The sequence below is a fragment of the Mirounga leonina genome, unplaced genomic scaffold (genome assembly GCF_011800145.1).
Source record: "Mirounga leonina isolate KUSES-001 unplaced genomic scaffold, KU_Mleo_1.0 Mir_114, whole genome shotgun sequence".
NCBI lineage: Eukaryota > Metazoa > Chordata > Mammalia > Carnivora > Phocidae > Mirounga > Mirounga leonina.
Genome location: NW_023270265.1, coordinates 17,172,052 through 17,187,715, shown reverse-complemented (window position 1 = coordinate 17,187,715; position 15,664 = coordinate 17,172,052). Strand labels below are relative to the sequence as shown.

Here is a 15,664-nt window from a genome sequence, read left to right as displayed (position 1 = left end):
CTTGCCAGTCTCCCCTCTTTTGGCTGGAGGAGAAAGAGAGACAGAGAGACGGAGGAGGGGAGGGGGAGAGGGAGAGAGAGAACGTGCTCCTAGAGAGAGCTGGGTACCAGCCCTGTGGGCCACCCTGGTGGGCCACTTAACCAAGAGGGCAGCCTTTGGCAGAGATTTCAGAATGAGTGCATTCAGGGAGCTATCCTGGGTTGCATCCTGGTTCTAGAAAAATCCAGCCTTGGTGGGAACAGGCAGGAGCCCCATTGGCACTCAGAGGCTGCAACTGGGGAGAAAATCATGCTGGCTACTTGGACCAGGGCCAGCGACACACAGAGCCCAGCCCTGCTGGGGACTCTGAGGCAGCCAAGGTTGGGCAGGAGCACCATGGCCCCCATCACCCTTCTAGGGCTGTCTGCTTCTCTAAAATCATTTGCACTGGGGTGCGGTAGGAGGTGGGGTGTCCCACAGAACCCTTACTCCTTGCCCATTCATCCAACCATCCATCCAACCACAAATGTTACCGAAGACCTGCCTAGACACTGGGGATCCACCAATGAAGGAAACAAGGCTCTCTGTGCCCACGGGGGTGCCCACGGGGCCCCCACTGGAGCAGACTGTGGCTGCCATGCACAACGATCCATATCTATGGGTGTGCTATTAGGGGTTTGAAGGAGATCGGTGCTGTGGAAGAGGAAGAGGAGAAGGGGATCAGGAGTGTGGGGACAGAGCAGATGGTAACCTAACCAGGTGGAGAGACTGGCCTCCCTAAAAGAGACTTCTGGAAAAGGAAGAGCACGGTGAGCAGAGGGAAGGGCTGGTGCCAAGGCCTCCAGGCCCCAAGACCTAGGAGTCTTCCATCGCACTGCCTCCCTGGAAATCTTCCCTGGAGCATGTCTTGCTTGCTCACTCCCAACAAGTATTTTCCTGATTATCTTTCAGCCACGCTAAATGCGGCTCTATGCGGGGCTGCAGTGGGCAGGGCGCCCTCCCCGCCTTCCTCCACTGCCTACATGGCGCTCCGGGGAGACTCTTCTGGCGTTTGTCCAGGATGAAGCACCCCTTCCAGGAGGCTCTCCTGGGATCCGAAGCTGACCCCCTTGGGATGCAGGCTGGGAAGAGGAATGGCTGAGGGGACCCTCACTTTACACAGAAGGGAACTGTGAGCAGGAGGTTGCAAGACAAAACAAATTTGTAAATAAAATCCTTGTTTAAGGGGCGCCTGGGTGGTTTAGTCGTTAAGCGTCTGCCTTTGGTTCAGGTCATGGTCCCAGGGTCCTGGGATCGAGCCCCGCGTCAGGCTCCCTGCTCGGAGGGAAGCCTGCTTCTCCCTCTCCCACTTCCCCTGCTTGTGTTCCTTCTCTCGCTTTGTCTCTCTCTGTCAAATAAATAAATAAAATCTTTAAAAAAAAAAAATGCTTGTTTAAATGCATGCCCCCCCCAACACTTTTATAGGATTCCTTGCACACATGCAAAATCTTTTGGTAAACCTTTAGTGGATCCTTTGCAGCAAGGAAGATTTTTGCCTACTCTTTGGACCCCCTCAAGTCACAGCACCTGAAGGGGGCCAGCAGTGGGAGGGGGCTGCCCCTGCCAAGAGAAGGCCATCAGGATGGTGAAGGTGGCCTCGATTCTCTGGAATGTTATGACTCTAAATTATAACTAAGAATCTGCCCACTGGGGATGGCGGAGGAGTAGAAAGCTGCATGTTCAGCAGGTGAGCCAAGGGGCCCACCTCACCTCCCGGCTCTGCCACCCCTGGGGGAGGGGGAGGGGGCGGTCTCGGAGTCCTCCTGGTTTGTACTGAAGCTCAGGCGATCACACACACGCATTGTGTTTTCTGTGCCTGGAGGCTGTGGCCAGCATCTTGGGGCTTCCTCCCTCCCTCCAGCTGGGAAGCACAGGGCCAGACTGAGACCTCAGCCCCAGGCAAGACAGGCTAGGTGGCTGAGACAGGGCCTCCTTAGTCCCCCCATCATCCCACTTAATCTCCCCTATCCTGTGATCCTTCTGTTTCCCAAGTCACAGACCAGAAAATGGCAGCAAAGCCGGAGGGCCCGCAGGGGACAGACAGGTCACTTCACCATGGCCTCCGCAGTCCTACCCTCATTGCAGGGTGCTGGGGGACAGGAAGAGATCCGGAGGGTGCCCGGATCCCACTAACTGGCAGAAAACCCAAGCCCAAGAGCCCAGACTAGCTGGGAGCAGCTGCGTGCTAGACCCTTGGGCTGGCGGGGTTGGGGGCACAGTGCCTGCAGCCAGGGAGTGGGGAGAGGCAAGGGTGGGGCAGTCTGAAGGGAGACAGGGGGAGGGGGAGTATCTGCCCCAAGGGCAGCCACCTCCCCTCTCTGGTCCTCCCCCCTCTCCCCACCACCCTAAAACCCCTGTTATTCATGACAAGCTCAGAGTCCCTCCCTCCCTCTCCTCCTCTTCCCACTCCAGTTCCTTAGAGCTGGGGCTGCATCCGTGCGCTGGGCCTTGGAACACTCTCGGGGGGGTGGCCTCCCTCCCCTCCTGGGGCCTTCCGGCAGACAGACGGCGGGTGACCTGCCAGTGGCCAAGCCCTCGGGGCGTCATCTGCAAAGGGCACAGGTAACACCTGCTTGAGAGAGTCGGCCTGCTTAGCTCAGTCATTCCCATAGATTCTGGTGGGTACGAGAGCTTCCAGGAGCCAAGACCCTGCAAGCCACACGTGGCCCCAGCCCCCAGAGTGGCCCCAGGCCTGCCATCTGGCTCAGGGGGCTGGATCCCGGGCCACTGGGGAGCTGCTTCCTCCAGACCTGCTGCCCATCCTCCGGCTCCTCCACCCCAGGGATGGAGGACGGCCCCCAACAGCAGCGGGACAGAAGCAGCCCCCAGCCTGAATTCAGACACTCCTAAGGCAGGAACTTCCCACGGGGTGGGGAGAGGGGGCTGTCCTCCCCCTCCCCAAGCCCCAGCTCTCAGATCTTCCTAACTTTGAGCTGCAGCGTGTCTCCCTTAAGCACCAGGGAGCCCGGTCCTGTCTGCTGGGGCCACATGCTGCAAGTATATGGGGTCTGGCTGCAAGCCTGAGCTGGGCATCCAGCGGACTGGCAGTGAGGTCTGACCACCCCACCAGCTAGAGCCACACCCTCCTCTGCAAAAAACCACAGCGGGGACAGTAAGCATGCAGCGAGGCCACTAGGCTCAGGACATACTCAGTACCTGCTGATTTGGGTGGACTTGTCATCACAGTTACCTGCTGCCTTCCTAGACACAGATTATGGGGGCCAGGGCTGGCATCTCCCTGACCCCACCTCTGGGGTCCCTGTCGCCTCCCCATGCCCAGGACAGCATCGGGCCCCTCCTGCCCACAGGAGGAAAGTAGACAGAAGCTACGTCCTGCTTCCAGGCAGACACATCCGTTGACCTGGCAAGTGGGGCTCAGAGCTGGCTCTGGCCTCGGGGTGGCTGCTTGGCCCCTGCCCCGGGTTGGGGGAGTGGAGGGGGTGACACACCCCTGTGCACAGGTCCTCAGCCCTCCTCCCTCTGCACTCCCATGGACTTTCCAGCAGGGAAGTCCTTGGGAGGACCTGGCTGGTCCCATCCTTGCAGGTCGGGCCACAGGAGCACCCTGCCGCTCCCACCTGTCTGTCCACCCCGCCAGGTCCGCAGCAGGAGCTCTTGGAGGGCAAGGAGTGACAATTTTTTACATCAGCCAAGCTTCAAGAAATCACACCACGAAAGCCGTGAGGAAGGGCCATATTTACCTTCGCGTCCCCTGCGGGCCTGGCGGAGGGCTGCGGGCCGGACTCCAGCCAGGAGGCGGCTGCCATGGGAACCAGAGCCAGGCAGCACCTCGCGGGGCGCCGCCTCGACAAAGGCCCGGCCTAGGGGGCCATGCTGATAATTAAAGCTTTGTTACAGACGCAGGATTCATTTTTTTTCCTTCTGAATTCCTTCCTAGCACCAAATACTATTTGAATTGAGTGAAGGAATCTTGCCAGCTCGTCTTCACACTCCTAAATACAAATTCCGCCGAGCCCGGCTTTTTTCCTTGTTTTTTTCTCCCCCCCTCCTCTTTTCTCCCTTTCTGTCTAGTCAGCTTCTTCTGGTGGCTGCTCGGGAGACAAAATGTCATTGTCCACCAATAACCATCCCATTATTGAGCCTTGAGAGGCCCAGGGACAGAGCAGGTAGGATTTCAGAGAATCGCTGCCCTTTCCCGCAGGGCGGCCGGCTGGCACGCTGGCCTCCCACCCGGGCCACTCGCCCCTTCTCCTCTGGCCTCCTTCCCCCTTGGCCCATTCCACTGGATTCCACAGGGGTCACCCCAGCACTCCTGCCCGTGGGCGGCTTGGACTCCCGAGGCTGAGCGAGGTGCAGGCTGGGACAGGAGGATGCGCAAACTGAGATCTACTTGGGAGCCAGGCCTGTCATTTCTGGAAAGTCCTCTCAAGGTGCCCCATGGGCACAGATGCCCACCTCTACTGCACCCGCTCCTCTAGGGCCCCCTTTCCCCGCGGAGCAGCCACCCAAGAGGCTGGCACTCAGAGCCTGTCCCGTCACTAGGGCTCCGCCTGTCAGGTAGGAAGAGCCCAGGTTCCAGGAGGGCAACAGTGAGGGGACTGCATCAGAGCTGAGGGTCCTTGAGAGGCAGGGAGGCTGGACCCCTCAGCATGGATGGGTGGGGTGGGGGACCGGCTGTGGCTCAGACCTTTCTTTCCAGGAATGATTGTTAACCTCCACCTCCGAGGCTGCCTGGGGTTGCTGGGTTCTGGAAAAATAACACGCAGTTCCTTTATTTTTAAATGACATCTAATTAGGCTGAGCAACGATTTTCCTTTGTGTTTAAAAAACAAATAAAAATCAATTTCCTTTACTTGAATTGTCATCCTGCTGGCAGACGCCAGCAAACAGGAGACTCTACCCGCCCTGCTGTGCCCAGGAAATGGGTCAGCGGTCCAAGTCCAAGCACAATGCAGTGAGCTCCCCTTCATGGACCAGACAGACAGCAGAACAACAACTAGAACCTTCTACAGTTTCTGACAAGTGGTGGATACCCAGAGACAAGGGGTAGAAAGGAATAAATAGAGTGCAGTGCATTCCCTTGAACCAGGGGCATGGAAGCATGAGGAGACAGTACATGGAAACCATGCTATCAAAACAGAAAGCCATATTCTTCCATCCAGAGTATTCACCTGCAGTGTTCACACATCCTATCACCAATGAAACCCCAAAGGAGTCCCCAAACAGAAATGTATGGGTGACCGAACTCTGTGGACACAACTTAACACAATAGCTGGATATTAATAAACGATGAAAAGTCTACCCACTTGATTAAAAAACTTCCCTAAATCATGTCTGTGTTAAAGAGGCAATCAAAACTCCAATTACAGACACATCAGAGAAATAACCCTTATAAGAAAACTCTTCATGAAATTTGATATGGCCAAAGCTGTTCTCAGAGAAATATTCATAGACTTCAATATATTTTAAGTAAACAAGAAAAAATGGAAATGAACTCAGCACTTGACTCAAAAAGCTAAAAAGAGCTTCCAAACAAAACAGACCTGCAGCAAAGCAAACTACAAGAAGGAATTACTGAAAGATAAATTAGTGTATTTAATGAAACAGAGAATAGAACTTGCTGATTGAATTCAAGGGCTCATTTTTTTTTCAAAACACAAAATAGAAAGATAAACCTCTGGTAGTTCTAATCAACAAAATGGTGGAAGAAAGGGAAGGAGGAAGGAAAGCAGAAGGATGGGAGGGAGGGAATGGAAGGGGGGGTAAGATGGTAGGAGGGAGGAAATGCAAAAATACAGCTACTAGGAATGAAAAAGGGAATCTAGCCTCAGATATGGAGAAGAAACTTTAAAAGAGTCGACTATATAAATCTGTGCTAAACGATCTGAAAGCATTTTGAACTGGGATATTATTTAGAAAATATATATAACCAACATAGACGAAAAATGCTTAAAACCCCAAAAGACCAATAACCATAGTGCAAATTAAAGTAAGTTGACAGCCAACCAAACCGTAGGGAAAAATTAAACCAACTCCTGGCTGAGACAGTTTCTAAAATTAATTATTTCAAGCCTTGGAGAATAAGATAATTTTATATGATATTTAAACTATTTCAACCACACAATTCATACTGAAAACCCTTCCTACTCGTTTTACAAAGCTGACATAACTATGATTTATAAATGTGACAAATCTATCCCCTAATAAAAAGTACAGATAAATTCTTACTTATGAATATAGATGAAAAAGACCCTAAGCAACTTATCAGTAGAATGAACCCAGAAGCATTTTAAAGCACAATTGAGTCTGACCCAGTGGGATTTATTCCAGAAACATGAGGATGATCTAGCTCAGGGAAGCTAATAAGTCAACACATTAATAGGTCCAAGGAGGAAAGGAATTTGATGATCTTGTTAGATATAGGAAAGCTTTCAATGAAATTTAATATCCATTCTTGGTGTACACGCTTGGCAATTAATGAAAGAGAAGAGCATCCTGTTCATGATGAAGGATATCTATTGAAATTTAGAGCCAATTTCAGACTTAGTAAAACATTAGAGGCCTTCTCATTAAAATGAAGATCAAGCCAAGGACAACTGCCATTATTTAATGTTGTTTTGCCCCTTTCAGAAAACACAATAAGATAAGAAAATAAATAAAAGATACATTAGAAATGAAGAGCTAGAATGTTCCTTATGTGCAGATAATCTGATTAATTTCTTAGGCTTTCCAGGAAGCCAAACTGAAAATCTGTTCAAACTAGTAAGAGAGAGTTCACTTATCAATTAATTTAACATACATTTTTAAAAAATGAATAGCTTACCTATCTACCTCCCCTGGGTACAGGTGTCCCTGTCCCCAAAGATATCCCCACTCAGTCTACGTGGAGCAGGGGCTGTGATGCCCACTCCAGCGGCAGCAATAGGGAGAGGTGTGTGTGAGCCCATGCCCTGGGACCTCCCAGCTCTGCGGGTGTCCCAGCCTTTGGCCAGGGACACAGTGTCCACGCAGGTCAGCCACCCCGGCCAGCCACCTGGCGCACAGCACGCTTTGCTGACCACACAGCCATGACCCCACCCCTTTGCGCCCTCTGGGCCGGGCACTGCCAGTTTCCAGCCTCCTCTGGGAACCTGCCAGCCCTCTTCTAAGGATGTTGCTCATGGCCCTGGTGCTCACAGGAAGGCCGGGCTCTGGGATCAGTTAGCCCCAGGATGAAGGTCAGCTCCGCAGCCTTTGACCTTGGAGACTGGGTTTCCACTTGTCTTACTGGCACAGCGACCTCTTGAGGGTTAAGGGAGACCCAGAAGCTGGCCCCCGGGGTCCTCTGACTCACACTCGCCAGCCCCACCCCTCAGGCAGGGGGCGGCTGGTGGGGCAGCCACACTGACATTTGGGAAATGCCGTGGGCTTGGCCCCAGTCAAGCAGGCGGGTGTGAGCAGGACAGTCAGGGCGCGATTATTCCACTGGAGGCTGAGGGGCAGGGCAGTGGGTTGGCCAGAGAAACCCCACCTGTGACAGGAGGCCACAGGGCCAGAGCCCTTGCAAGCCGCAGGACTTCTGAGGGGAGAGGCCGAAGAACCCCAGTAAAGGTCCCTGGCTGCCCTCCTTCTCCTGAGACTCCAAAACCCTGATGCCTTCATGCATATGCTCACACCTGACCACTCACCCCAGGGCCCCTCAACCTGTCGGCCTCTGGGATCCCCCCTTGTCCTGGAACCCTCAAGGACCCGGCCAGCCCAGAACCCGGCACAGTGGAGGAATCCTGGTCTGGGAGCCAATTCTGCCCCTGAGCTCCTTCCTGAACTCAAGTAAGCCAGGCTACTGCGGGCCTCGGTGTCCCCATGTGTAAAACAAGGAGATAGAACTAAGCAGTCTCCATGGGCCATTTCAGTCCTCGTGTTTGTTCCTTCCTTCCTTCCCTCACTTAGTCAACCAACATCCATGAGGCCTTACAGATCTGTGCTGCACACTTGGAGATGGAAGAACCATGGACCTCGGTATCTGCCAGGGCAGACGGACATAACACCACGGCGCAGCGTGAGCAGCTCAGGACCAGAGTCTGTGCTGAATACTGAGGAAGCACAGGGTGGGGGACTAACTCTGTATAGGAAGAAGTCAAGGAGGGCTTCCTGAAAGAGGTGATTTTGAGGTGGGCTTCCAAGGATGACCAGGGGTTTTCCAGTAGGTTAGGAGAAGAAAGAGCAAGGAAACAGAACTGGTCTCCTGGCTGACACAGCAGTCCTGACAGACCCAGCCCTCTCCGGGTCACTCACCAGCGGCTACCCGGGAGGATGAGGCCCCAGAAGGCCAGAGGTATGGAAGGTACAGGCAGCTTCCACAGGTACCCCAGCTCCAACATAGGCCACGTCATTCCTGATTCAAACCTCACCTCTTCCAAAGCAACATGTGACTCTCTCCCCCAAGCAGCCCTCCATAGTGCCTGGCCCTTAAAGACCGCACCACTGTGGTCCCGTGCTTAGTAGGTACGGGACCTGCAGCCAGTGCTGTCCCCAGTACTCCTGCCCTTGGCCAGTCCCAGATGCACACGGCAGCCAGGTCAACACGAGATTCTGCAGCTCCCGAAGCCCACCTCGCTGCCCCTGGCGAAGCTCACATGAGGGGCCCCCGCCCCAGCGGTTAGAACCAGCAAGATGGTGGTGTGGGGCCTGGGGCAGGCTGCGCCAGGGCAGCAGGCAGAGGTGTAGGCGGTGGGCCAGGAGGCAGCAAGGGGCCCACAGGATAGGACAAGCCGGGGCTCCAAGTTAGCACTCCCTGCCAGACCTCTCCCCAAGCTCCAGCCTGCCCGCCCACTGCGGGGCCACATCTCCCCAGGGGATGCCAAGCTGCTTCTGCCTCCTGCCCACCCCCAACCGTTCCCCCTGCATCCTTTCCCACCTTTTACTGAGGGCAATGTCCTCCCTCCTGGCGTCAGCCTGCCTCTCTCTGTCCCCAGCGGCACATCTTGGCCCTCAGCAAGGTCTCTTGCTTTACTTCAGAGCGTGTCTGGATCGGCCCTTCTCTCCTCCACCGCTATCTCCCCGATCTGAGCCCCCGGGCCCCGGTGCGGGCCCCCCCTCCTCTCCCTCTTGCCTGCTCTGCTCCTGACATCCAGCCTCCAGTCTGGCCTCTGGACACAGAGGTGGCTTCCTGTTCAAAGCCCTGCCTCGTGTTTTCCTGGTGTACCCCTCCACTCCCATGCCGCTTAGCTCCCTTCCGCCTCTGTCAGCTCCTCACGCGTGCAGCCACACACGCCGAGGTCTCCCCTAACTGCCTACCCCAGGCACCAACAGCACCCCCAAAGTGGTGGTCAGTACACTGGGCCCGACTTGCCAGGTTGGGCAGGATTGTCATTACTGTGATACTGAGGGGGCCATGTGACTCGTCTGGCTCAAGAGCAACAAGCAGAAGTGACAGGTGGGACATGAACATTCTAGGGCAGGAGCCTCTCTTCCGCTCTGCCATGGAGCATGTCAGCCTGGGAGCTTGAGTGAAGAAGGCTTGGAGCAGGGTCCAAATTTTTTTTTTAAGATTTTTTTTTTTATTTATTTGAGAGAGAGAGAGACACAGGGAGAGAGGGAACACAAGCAGGGGGAGTGGGAGAGGGAGAAGCAGGCCTCCCGTGGAGCAGGGAGCCCCATGCAGGGCTAGATCCCAGGACCCTGGGACCATGACCTGAGCCGAAGGCAGACGCTTAACGACTGGGCCACCCAGGCGCCCCAAGAGCAAGGTCCAAATTGCACTGTGCTGTTAAAAGCCACTGGATTTGGGGGGTGGGGTTGTTCTGTTTCTGCAGATAACCTAAACTATTCTGACCGACGTACCCTCCATATGTCCTATTCCTCTTTCTTGCTTTACTTTTTCTCTTTATCACTTACCACCATGCAACATTCCGCATTGTATTTAATTTTTTTCTAAGTTTTTTTTTTTTAAAGAAATCTCTACACTGAACATGGGGCTCAAACCCATGACCCCGAGATCAAGAGTTGCACACTCGTCCAACTGACCCACCCAGGTGCCCCTCATGTGGCATCTATTGATTGTGCTTTTCCCCCAGTCTCACTTGCTAGAAGGTGAACTCCAGGAGGACAGGGACTGTGGTGTTTGGTTCCCTGCTGCAGCCACAATGCCTGCCCACAACAGGCGTTCAGTAAATGTGTGCTGAATAAGTGATGAATGAGGAAACAAACACGCCTTGCATCTTCGGCACACCAGGCTGGCCAGCTCAGCCGAGGCCTCTTCTGTGCCCCCCGCCCTCACTGGGCCCGAGCTCTCAGGTCTGTGCAGTCAGCTTCATGCTAAGGGGACTGGGAACGGGGACAGCACCCTGTCCCTGAATCACACCGCCAGTCCGTCTCAAAAGGATGGGTTCTAATAAACAAGCCATGGAAATGCAACACCCTGCCTCATGCTCCGGATTAAGTCCAGGACATGTTCTCAGTCTCCTTTCCTGCAGAAAGCAAGCTGCCCCTCACCCTGGAGCTCACTCTCCTTAAATACACAGGCATTTGTGGGCCCACAGGCACAACCCTGCCCCCCCACACCTCTTCCTCCCTCTCTCCCTCACACATACACACCCCATATATAAACATGCCTGCATTTTCACATACTCTCACTCTCGCCCACACATGGCACACACACATACACACCTCCCACGGGCACTTCGTCGCAGACCTCCTCCTCTCCCCCACCTCCTCCGGGCAAACAGGTGGTTCTGTGCCCCTCAAGTCTCGGAAAGGATCCAGGGTCGTCCTGGCTCTAACAAGCCTGACCGCCAGTCCCAGGGCAGCGACCCTCCTCCTGGCCCTGCTGCTGGGGCTGCTGTCTCCTGCCTCCCTGGCCCTGTTCACCCCATAGGGGTTCCTACTAGGTTTGCAGGTGCCCTCCAGCCATAGATGATCACTGGCATCAGCAAGCCAGGCCAGGAAGGGCAGTGGCAGCCTGAGCCATCCACCCATTCTGAGCCCTGGCGCCGCCCACCTGGCAGCAGGTGCCCCAGTGGGGACGCGCAGAGGGAGTGGTTCCCCAGGGCAGGCTCCTTCGGAGCCGAGCGGGGCCAGAGATGTTCCGGATGGTCTCACTAATTGCCGGAGGTCAGCACCTCTTCCCGAGCTCTCCGCGGCGCAAGAACCGAGGGGTTGCTCTGCGTGCGCACCCACGTCGCCGCCTCGCGACCCGCCCCCCCGCACCCGCCACGTGCCGCAGCCCTACCTGGGGCTCCAGAAACATCCTGGCTGCCTGCTCGCCGCGCTGTACCCCTGCGCTGCGAGCGCCCGGCGAGCGGCCGCCCCTCTCCCCGAGCGCCGAGGAAGCTCCCGCCTCCTGACCCCGCCCGCGGGCTTCCCCATGCCCGCTGCCCTCCGGCTCGCTCACAGCCTTGCGCGGGGCGGGGCGGGGCCAGGGGCGGGGTTAGGCTGGGGGAAAGCAGGGTCAAGCCAGAAACGGGACCGAGCCTAGGCCGGGGGCGGGGGCGGGGGCGGGGGCAGGGGACGGAGTGGGGCGTGCCGCGGCGGGGCGGGGCGGGGCGGAGCGGGGCAGGGGAGGGGGCCCGAGGCGGGGGACGCCGCTCGGAGGGCGGCGGGGAAGGGACGGGGTGGGGTTCGGCGAGGGGCTCGGCGAGGGGCTCGGCGAGGGGCGCGGCGAGGGCAGGGCGCACGGGCCTGGTGCTGGGTTTCGGGGCGCTGGGAGTACAGGGCCAGGGGGCCGTGGCGTCAGTCGGTCGGCCGCACCAGCCGTCGATGCTGCAGGGCGCCTATGTGCCACCGGGCGAAGGGGTGCTCTGTCGGTCGGGACTCAGTGCGGGATGCGAGCACATGTGTTGGTGAGATCCCGCTCGCGGAGAGCCCCGCTGTGACCCCATCTCCTCCCTTTGGGCATCTCTTCCACCTTTGCGACCTCACCTCATCGTAGATATCCACTACAGAGCAGGTGCTTGGCCAGCATTTGGCTTGAATGCTTCCCTTGACGGGGCGCTCACTCTGGTCTCAAGCGTCACACCGATCATTGTTCTTCCATTTCCTTGAGTGAACACAGGGGATACGGCAGCTGCTTTTGTGGGAGGACTAATCTGAGACATGGCGTGGGGCTGTCCTGGCACACATGGCACAATGAGGCATCATTCCACCCTCAGAAGCCCCAGCACTGCGAAGGAATCCTGTCAGGTGACAGGTCACCCCTCCATCGTGTGCCTGCGGTGGGCCCCAACCCAGGCGCTGAGAATTTGGATGGAAAAGATGGACTGAGCCAAGAGCACCCTCCCCGGGAGATCTGGAACTGGAGAGCCCAGAGGCTGAGTTGGGAGACCAAGCTGGGGTGGGACTCTGGGAGAGTCACCACTAGAGAGGATCAGGGACATTCTCAGCTTACACATGATAGGAGAGCGGGATGCCCAGAGAGAGACTGAGACAAGCCCAAGAGAGCTCATGAGCAAGCCCTGGGGCAAGATTGGGCAGAGGTGACTCTGTCTGTGTCCACACCAGTCCCAGGATGCCCACCCTCTGCCCAGCAGCCTGGTGAGACAGCCATCTCTCCTCCCAGCTACCCCTTCTTGTTTGCCTGCTCTCTTAACCATCCCAAGATTGGCCACAAGGCTGAGTCCCGGGGACGGTTATTTCTGTCTTGTGTAATTAGGGGCTGTGCAGGGTCCACTCACCCACCTCCCCCTAGAGGATGCAGCAGTTTAGAAACAGGTGTCTTTCTCTTGGAGCTCTGCCCACCACTCCCTCACTCTCTCTGCTAGGACTGGAGCCCAGCTCTCACTGCTCCAGCACCTGCACTGTTAACTACAGCCTCGTGCGGCTCCTGTGGGTGGGCAGTGGGGGCAGGGAGGAGCACCAGGCAGAAATGGCCAGGGCCACAGACCACTGGCGCATCAGCCCTCCAAGCTTTCGCACTGTCCTTTCCCCCTGCTGCTTCTGCATCTCATTTCAGGCCAGCTGGAGGATACAAAGCTCATGGTGGCCTTGGCAGGTGACTTGTGGCACTGGGACTAGCCTGGCTTTTGAGTCCTGGGCCTGTCCACCCTATCCCTTCAGATGGTTCCAGGGTACCAAGAAAGGTGAGGACTGGGTTCTTGCCCTGGGGAAGCCTGCCAGGCTCCGTGTGGTCCTCAGCTCTGGCCCACAACCCTGCATGACATCTGGGCCCTAAGGTGGCCACGGTGTGGTCTCAGGGAGTCCATGTGGGCAGTTAACACCCCTGCTGCCACCTACACCCAGAGCAAGCCTTCTCCTCTGCTGCTCTAGATGGTACAGCCCAGAGGAGGTGGCTGAGCTGCCCCACGGCACCTCCCTGTACAGTCACAGAGCCGTTTCCCTAGGTGCTCACCCACAGATTTCACCAGCGTCCCCAAGGATCTCAATAAGGTAGATGCTTCCCCAGGAGGAAGGAGGGCCTCTCTGCCCATTGTCACCACAATGGGAATGTCCTTGCAGACACAGATAGCATGCTCTCCTTTGCTCACGGGTGTGACCGCAGCATTCGTGTGTATATACCCCTCCCGGTGCCCAAAGAGGCAGGGAGATGGGCATGCCTGGGCTGACCCCTGCGGGCTGTTCCTTTGCTTGAAGCTGGGGGGGGGGGTGGCTGGGTGCAGGGAGTAAGAGCTTGTAGGGAGGGCTTGTGGGGACTGACAGAAGAATCTTGTTACCTTGCCAGATTTGGCTTTAAGAAAGTGGATAATGAGCCAGGTGTGGTGTGGCCAGTAGACATCTACTGGGGGCTTCTGGAAAGACAAGGCACACAGGAAGAGATGCCCCAGATGATGGGAGATGCACATGAGGCCAAGAACAGTGTGTCCATCCCATGACCATGACAGGACACTCCGAGGATGGCAAAGAGCAGAGAAGCCTGAGTCTGGGATGATGGTGACCCTGGACATCCTCACCAGTGCATACACCTGGGACAGATGGGACCCTGGGACAGGAGGCTAGACCTACGGCAAGAAGCTCCTAACCAGTGTCCCTGCTTCTACCCATGCCTGCTCAAGACAGCGGCCCGTGGCCAAGGGCCTTGTTCAGTCCTGAATCACGCCCCATCCTCCTCTACCCAGAACCCCCAATGAAATGACAGCCAGAGTCCCAGTGACCTGGCGATCTGCCCCCATTGGAGGCCTGCCACCTTCCACTCAGCCCTCGCTCACTCTGTGCCAGCCCCCGCAGGCCTGCCGGCCCTCCCTCCGCCTGCTCTGCTCTCCCCGGAGGTCCTGACCGACTTGTCACGTGCTCGGTGACAGATCTACAGAGTTTAACCTCTGCTGCGGCATTTCCTCACCCACTGAACTTCTCTCCTCATGGTTCTACAGCCCACACATTCCCTCTACCTCTTCGGTAGTCTCCTCTAGGGAGAATTCAGGCTCCCTGCTATGCCCCCGTGACTGTGACATTCGTGCATGGGGGCACTCGGCACCGATCTGTTGAATAAATGTGTGTGTGTGTGTGCAGTTACGTGCAGATACAGAGATAGATGGAGGTACCCAGCACAGACCTCATATCCAGAATATATAAAGAACTCCTACAAATCAAAAGTGTCAAAAGACCCAATTTTGAAAAAATGGGCAAGAGCCTCGAAGAGGCATTTCACAAAAAAGGATCTCCAAAATGGTGATAAATGTAAGAAAAAGGAAATAACACTCAACTTCATTCGTCATCGGGGAAGGGAAATTAAAACCACAGTGTGACACCGCCGAACACCCACCAGAATGGCTAAAATGAAAAGGCAGAAAACGCCAAGTGCCGGTGAGGCTGTGACCCGGGGGAAACTCTGAGCGGTGGGCAGCGGCAGCGAGACTCAGTAGAGCCACATGGGAAGCAGGTCCCGTAGGCCTGGGAAAGCAGAGCGTGCCCCCGCCCAGGAATTCCTCCCGGGGTGCAGCCCCTCCCGGACATGCTTACAGACTCACCCCAAAAGGCACACCCAGGAGCGTTTATAGCAGCAATGTTCTCAGTGGCTCCTAACTGGGAAGCAGCCGGCTGCCCTCCACCTGCCCTGCAGTGTACCCACCCAGGGGAGCCCCACGGCCATGAGACTGGACGAAGTCAACCGCCCCCGAGGACCCATCTCACCAAACCGCGTGCAGCTAAAAAAGCCAGGCGAGAAAGAACATCTAATCAGGATCCCATGCACATCAAGCTCCGAGGGGGCTGCTGGGGCTGGTGCCCGTCACCCATGTATTCATCCCATGAAAAAGCACCAGGGCTTCACACTGATGACTCACGTACTTTTCTATACGTACAGCACACTTCAAGACAGTTTATGTTTTAAAAGTTGAGAAAGAAAAAAATAGGGGCGCCTGGGTGGCTCAGTCATTAAGTGCCTGCCTTCGGCTTGGGTCATGATTCCAGGGTCCTGGGATCGAGCCCCGCATCGGGCTCCCTGCTCCGCGGGAAGCCTGCTTCTCCCTCTCCCACTCCCCCTGCTTGTATTCCCTCTCTCGCTGTGTCTCTCTCTGTCAAATAAATAAATAAAATCTTTAAAAAAATAATAATAATGATGCAGGTCAGGCAGAAGCCACCTGAGCTCAGGGACCTTCTGAATCTGCTGTGGGCCACACCTGAGAGAAGCTGACTCGGGAGAAGGAACATTTCAGGGACACTGGGGCCTTGGCCTCGCTCTCCTCGTCTGCCCAAGACCAAAGGCCCCTCTGGCGAAAACACCTGCCCCTTCTTTTAAGAGCTGCAGCCCGCAAGA

At 56.2% G+C, this 15,664-nt stretch overlaps 1 protein-coding gene across 2 annotated transcripts in view; it reads right to left on the bottom strand.

Moving 5' to 3' along the window:
* Positions 1-11,258, bottom strand: part of RASGEF1A (RasGEF domain family member 1A) — a 30,193-nt gene extending 18,935 nt beyond the window's left edge. For both annotated transcript variants that reach the window (XR_004682793.1, XM_035024500.1), the window contains exon 1: positions 11,189-11,258. Coding sequence is in view for 1 of the 2 variants with exons in the window: in XM_035024500.1 (XP_034880391.1) it covers positions 11,189-11,206 (18 nt within the window). In the remaining variant the exon portion in view is untranslated. The remainder of the gene's footprint in view (positions 1-11,188) is intronic.
* Positions 11,259-15,664: the final 4,406 nt, after the last annotated feature.